Here is a 6981-nt window from a genome sequence, read left to right on the forward strand (position 1 = left end):
GGAAGATATTATCCAGGAGGAGAACCCAACAGCCTCAATATCTGTGTCCTAATTTCCACATTGCCCCATTCCTTCAGGAGCCATGCAGACAAATGGAGGTAGTCCAAGAGAGAGAGCAAGAGAAAGGGAGGAGAATGGAGAGAATCTTCTGAGTAGCTTAGTAAGCTCCAAACATCAATCTGTTTGTCTGTTATCTAGTTTACAACAACAACAAAACCACTCGATGGTAAGACCCTATCCTATTGCTAAAGACACGCTTTCATAACAGGACATGGAGAAATTAAGTTGGTACTGACCAGGAAGCATCCTTCCTGCTAGATAACTTTTATAGTACTGGAAGATGCTATGGATTGCTGGGACTGGTGAGTCATCAACAGTTTTACTTGGCTATGAACATACGATAATGAAGCTTGGCAAGATGTACACCAGTGGCACAAATGTCATTGGAGTAATCAGTCGTTTTCTAGTTTGATTTAGACCCTGCTCCACAAGAGTAAATGCACACCTGATACCATAAATCTGGCCATGGACCCATAGTTAGGAAGCTCACAGGCTCCAGGGATGAACCTGCTACTATTATTCTACTAAATGGACTTGGTATCATGTAGAGAGATGCCTTTTTCTTGTCACTGGTTTGGTTTTTCCCCACCAGTCGCCTGGTCTCTGCCACGTTGTAGTCTCCAAATAACACACAGGAGGCTATATTAATTATGAAGCTGTTGGTCTTGCTTGTTTCTTACTGGCTAGCTCTGACTTAAGTATTTATCGCATACTTGTTAATCTAAGTACTTCTCTTACCAGAGAAGTTTCCGGGCTTCTTATCCCTACAGCAGTTACATTTTGACTCCCTGTGTTTCTCCTTCCCAGAGTCCTCCTGGACTCCTAGTCCCACCTATCTTGGTTCCCTATTGGCCAACAGTGCTTTATTGACATATACACAGGACTTCCTCCATCATCTCCTCTTTTTTGTCTAAACAAAAAGAAAGGTCTTAACTTTAACATAGTCAAATTATATATAACAGAACAGTTATCAAGCAAGAACACAGTTACAATATTTTGTCTATCAACATTTAGCAAGATTTAAAGAAAATTTCATCTATCCCATCCTTGTGAGTCCAAAGTTCTATATGTAGCTTATCTTTTATCATAACTAAGGCAAACTATAATTATAACTATCTGTCTTCAACTCCATCAAAGACCACAGAAGGATAATATATAAACACTAGGATTGGCAGAGACATCTTGCTACCTGGAGAGTCACCCGAGTTTCTCTGTAATGTCGGGGCATCCATCTTCAGCCCATAGGCCACAGTGTGTCTGGAACATTTCTCAGCAAAGCAGGAAATGTCAAACTGTCCATCTGCATTGGCAGTCTGTCAGTCATTTTTCTGTGTCCTGCAGAAAGTCTCGTAGACAATTCCATGAATCAGGAACCCTGAAGGACTATTTGAGTATCGGACTGGAATCTATTCATACGTTAGAGACACTCTCAGACCTCATCAGAGAAGTTTCTGTGTGCAGCGGACAGCGGTTGCTGCATGTCTGAAAATGACTTGTTCTGCTTTTATTTCCCACTGGAGCCCATGCCTGCTCCTGGCCACAAGAACTGGGAAATGCACATCGAGTCAGTGGTGCCACCGAGTCAGCCCAGAGCACTTCTGCCACACCTTTTCTTCTCTAGGGGCTTTAATCGCTGCTGCTGTGTACATGTATTTGTGTCTTGGGTCGGGGGGTGGGAGGTGGGAGGGTTGTATTAGTAAAGACAAGAAAAAGATCTTAATCAAGGTTTAAAACCAAATTAAAGCCAGTATTGGGCACATCTTCTTTGGATGTGTCTCAGTGTGATGATTTTAGCAGTGAGTTCAAAGTTGCTGTGTATTGACCATGGACAAGGACAGAGCTGCCTCATGTCCTCAGCCACAGTGCTGAGAACTGCCAAAAGTAGAGCCCATTTGTTTTACTGAGAAGATTTGTTGGCCAGAACACAAGGGCTTCCCATTACTCTTTCTGGAAAAAAAGCAATGGGAACTTTAGTTTTCCTCTGGATGATGACCAATATCTATCAAAAGAAACAAGAGTTCACATCTCTCTCTGAAGGGCATTAGAATGCTGAACAGTCCACCAGGACCACAGTGGTGTCTACAGTAGACAGAGGTCCAGTTCTGGCTCTTTTGTGTCTCATGGAAGCAATTCAACTTACAAGCAGAAAACACCCAATGCCTGACCTAGCAGCTGCGTGGAACTGAAGGCTGGTGGTGAGGAGCTGAAGACTGTGAACCAATGGCAACTCCCTTGTCAGGGTTAGTTCTACATCAGACAGAATCAGGTTGAGGCCTCTGGTAGAGGGGATTACGTCTCGGGGCTTCAGCTGACTCAAGGTCAAACCCCACCTCCTTGGACAGAGAGGATTGTCTTCAAGGACAGTTTTGAGGTCAGGAAGAGCTAGAGATGAGGCTCTGTCATGTGGAACACAGGGCTCCCCATCTCTCTTTCTGGAAAAAGGAAGGAGATCTTGAGCTTTCTTCTGGATGACTACCCACGACTGGCAAAAGAAGCGCCTGTTTCACATCTCTCTCTGCAGGGCAGTTAGAAACCTCTCAAAGCCCAGTTCTAGAAGTCTCTTTACTGCAGTTCACGTCTGGTTTTAAAACTTCTGTGTGCTTTCCTTCCGTTTCAGCAGCAGATCAATTGTCTCCTCATTCACAGGGAAACCAGCAACGGTGAGAAAGCTCTCTGTTCTACCTGGAAGATGTTTGTATGTGTGCTCTCCATTTCCTATCCTGTTGGTCTCTCTACCTGCCACTGGCTTCTACCTTTCTAACGCCTTGGAAATAACTTCAGCTACCTTTGCGGCCAAAGTTATCCAATGAGCCCTCGGAAGTCCTTGCCCCATTAACGTCTCCTCCACATTGACCTCTCCCTGGCATCGAGCACTGCTGGTACCATTCTCTCTTTCTGCTCTGCTGTTTTCTGTTTCCTCTGATCTCTGGTTCTCTCACCCGTGTCTCTTGAATACCTGCTTCTTACATGCTTGCATCTCCCAGGCACCATCATTAACTCTCTGCTAATACAGTGAACAAGGCATCTTCAATGCTTAAGGACAATGCTAAATCCCATCAAATCCACAGCTTAAAAACGGACACCAGGACTGGCAGGAGAAAAGAAGACAGGATGAAGTTCATGCCTGTCTTCAAGGGAGCATGATCTGCGTCTCACATAATGACCCCAACATGTAACCATGCTGAAAACTGAGTCACCATGGTCTCCTCTCTCATTCCCATAGCCAACAAAAGCAGCATATGCAGTCAAATCTCCTTCATATTTTTGAATCTAGTCCCTCCTCTTCCACATGGTCAGCAGCTAAGTTCCAGCCTTCTTCCCCTCCTTCTCTCTCTCTCTCTCTCTCTCTCTCTCTCTCTCTCTCTCTCTCTCTCTCTCTCTCTCTCTCTCTCTCTCTCTCTCTCTCCCCTGAACTATTGGACACCTCTTCATTGTTTATCCACTCATGTCCAAATTTTCCTGCATTTTGCTTCGAGGACAACATTGGAAAACCTCAATGCAAATCAGTTTAGTGGTTTCCAGTCATCTCTATTCAAGGCTTTCTGAGTGCTGGCTCTTGCCTGCCTTTTTAATGTCTGATGCCTTTTGTTCACAAATCATAGGTTCTCTCATAATCAGTGTAGTTTTCCCAAGCATTTACATTTATCAACGTTCCAGATAATAGCCTTAATTTTACAGCTCAGGTCCACTGTACATCATGTTTATAGGTCACCCTTTCCATCACGGATCTTGTACATAAAAGCATATTGACTTACATACTCTGCAGCTATCTATCTAAACGTGATGTGCTCAAGCTAGAAAACCCTGCGAAACCTGCTCCTCTCCGGTTTACTCCATTTCACTTCTCAGATTGACAATCTAGGACACAATATAGAACACAAACAGGATGCCAAGTCCTTCTGATGCACTCAAATTTTTGCCAATTCCACACCCAATCTGTATCCCAAAGCAATCCACTCCCTGCCTCTTTGCACACTTTTGCACACTTGTAAGTAGAGAGTATATATCACTATTCTTGTACCCATTGGCATAATAGAGCATGTCGATCAATAAAGGTCAGTTAGGTTAAGCACTAGGTCTACTTCCATAAGTTAATTTACCTGGCTCTCTCTGCAGTTCAGGACAATTCCAGGACACACCACCCACCAGGTCTTTCAGCACCCATTTTTGTCCCCCCTTAGAACCCATGCTCCTCATGCAACTAATATTCTTTGATGAACATATGTCAGTCCCTGTTTAATATTCTAGTAGTTTCATTGAAACCTTCTGTGAATTAGCAGTGCCCTTCTCCTTCCCTGATCTCATATCTGTGTGTGTGTGTGTGTGTGTGTGTGTGTGTGTCCCAGTTCACTGTCCTATAGCCATGCTGAACTTCTCTCTGTGTTCTAAACACACTACCCTTTTCTACCTCAAATCCTTCACAATGGCTGATCTGGCTCCAAGGGACACTGTTCTCAAATGCTGTCTCCTTTCTGACCTTCGGTCCCTGTTTTACTATCACTTCTTTGTAAAAACCTTCCTGGTTACTACGCCTAGACTACCTCCACCACAACATCCCCATTATGTATATGACAGCATTTATCACCACCAGACTTGTTCATTAGATGATTTTTTAATATTCATTTTTATTTTATGTGTGTGAATATTTTCCCTGCATGAATGTATGTACATCACATGGATGCCTGGTACCAGAAGAGGCCAGAAGAGAGCACAGGATCCCCTGAAACTAGTTAGTTACAGGTGTTTGTCATCTGCCACATGAATGCTGGGAACCAGACCTATAAGAGCAGCACGTACTTTTAACCACTGAGCCAACTCTCCAGCCCCAATTGCTGTTTTTTTTAATTGACATTTTCTCCCCATAGCAATATAAGATACACAAGGTATAGTGATGAATTTAGTGGTAGAATTCAAATTACTTAACAATAGGTACAGCATGGACTCCAGTCCAGCAAAATAGATGCCTCTTTGCACACTTTTGCACACTTATAAGTAGTGAGCGCACGTCACTATTCTTTTTTTTGAAAAAAAACAAAATCTTCATTGTATAGAAATATATAACCCAAAGCCCAAAGATGCTATTCTCTCATTTCCCCATCTTCCTCCTCTTCTTCAACACCTCTGATATAAAGGACATTATTACACCTTATTAGAAGTTCACCCAGATGTCCAGACAGCGCACCATCTGTGTATTCTTCTGTATTTGCAAGATGCATGGTCATGTAGCCATCTACAGAGACCAGGTAGCCTTTATATTCCATTCCCCACTTGAGTTTCACCATCACTGGCTTTCCTGTCAGTCCATTGAGGAAAGGCTTGGGATTGAGGGGTAAACTCATCACGAACACCTGCGAGCGCCACACCCCACCAGCTGCTGACCTCGCCACTGCAAGCCCCAAAGTTATCCAATGAGCCCTCGGAAGTCCTTGCCCCAAGGAGATGGTAGAGCTGTGTGATGGAGGACATAGGTCACTCAGGGTATGCCACTTGATACATCTTGTCTACCCCTTCCTACTATTGCTCTCCCCAGTGCCACCACTATGGCCTTCTTTCTGATGGACTGAAACTGTGAGCAAGAAGAAATCTTTCCACTTTTGAATTCCCCCCAGCAGTTTATAAGAGTTAAGTAAAAGTAGCTGATACAAACTGAAAAAGATACTGTAGAGCCCACTGTGGCAAGGCCCGGGCTACAGCCTAGGAGGCCCATACATTGCTTGCTTAGCTTCACAACAAAGCAAAAGACAGCATCTGAGGAGTACTGTTCCTGTGTTATACAAGTCTGCAAATAGCTAAAAAGTAGACCTACTGGGTCCTCACAGAGAGAGATTTTCTGCTGGATTCAACACTCCCACAACAGCGTGAGTCAGAGTACTTTGTCCTTTATCTCTGTTCCCGAACCAATATATCTCCATTTGATTGAGAACAAAGTTCACTCAACTTCTGATCTCCACTGACTAAGGCTGTCTCATCTCTCTGACTCAGCCAGGCCCTTTCTGTTTCTGTCTTCTGCCTTCATCCACCACAGGACCACCCCACATACAGGTGTAGACCACACCCTGCACAGCGCTCTGGAATTGGCTCTCATCATGTCTATTAAGAGGTATAGAGCAGCCCCAGTCAGCTTGTGTCCACCAGTACTCATGCCTTCTCCAGAAGCTCAGCTAGTTACAGCCAGTGATTCTGATGGAGAGAAGCACTAAAGGAGTCTTTACATCCACCACTTAGTCCAGAATGTGCTCGCCACATCAAAGTTTTCCAACCAACACTCTATATAATGACTTCTTCTACTGTAACCAGCCATTCTTACTAACTAGGCACTAAGCTCTTAAGCTGATTATTTGAGTCTTTGGTGCCCTCTGAGTTTACTTTCTCAGAACAAATCCTTCCCACAGCCTTTGGCTAGCTAGACATCTTTGGAGAACTGGATGAGATTGGGGTGTAGAGTTGGCGTCTCCATTCAAGCCATCTTCTGTTTACATGTCCCATAACCCCAAGAAAGACACTGAGTTTCTCCAAGCCAGAATTTCCTGAGAGCTAAAACTGAGAGGAGGAGGAAGAAGGAGGAGAAGGAAGAGCAACACCTGCTTCATAGGGGTTTTGTTTTTTTTTTTGTTTTTTTGTTTTGTTTTGTTTTGTTTTTCGAGACAGGGTTTCTCTGTGGCTTTGGAGGCTGTCCTGGAACTCGCTCTGTAGACCAGGCTGGCCTTGAACTCACAGAGATCCGCCTGCCTCTGCCTCCCGAGTGCTGGGATTAAAGGTGTGCGCCACCACCGCCCGGCTCTTCATAGGGTTTTATAGGGAACTGATGTAGTGTACAGTACAAGCCTGTGAAGCGCTCAGAACAATGCCTAATACACGGATAGCCAGAGACTAGCTGTTCATTGTGTTTTCTTGGTTAGCTTGGGATAGGTGAACTAGGTG

At 44.2% G+C, this 6981-nt stretch overlaps 1 protein-coding gene across 1 annotated transcript; it reads right to left on the minus strand.

The window, feature by feature from the left end:
* Positions 1-5138: 5138 nt before the first annotated feature.
* Positions 5139-5418, minus strand: LOC101844346 (small nuclear ribonucleoprotein F-like). Its single transcript, XM_005065874.3, has one exon. It carries the CDS (start codon positions 5397-5399, stop codon positions 5139-5141), a length of 261 nt encoding a protein of 86 aa, XP_005065931.1. The 5' UTR covers positions 5400-5418.
* Positions 5419-6981: the final 1563 nt, after the last annotated feature.

Source organism: Mesocricetus auratus, unplaced genomic scaffold, assembly GCF_017639785.1.
Source record: "Mesocricetus auratus isolate SY011 unplaced genomic scaffold, BCM_Maur_2.0 Super-Scaffold_100018, whole genome shotgun sequence".
Lineage (NCBI taxonomy): Eukaryota > Metazoa > Chordata > Mammalia > Rodentia > Cricetidae > Mesocricetus > Mesocricetus auratus.

Bases quoted from the DNA above. Each gene is read 5' to 3' on its own strand.
- LOC101844346 (XM_005065874.3), bottom strand. From the start codon at position 5,399: ATGAGTTTACCCCTCAATCCCAAGCCTTTCCTCAATGGACTGACAGGA.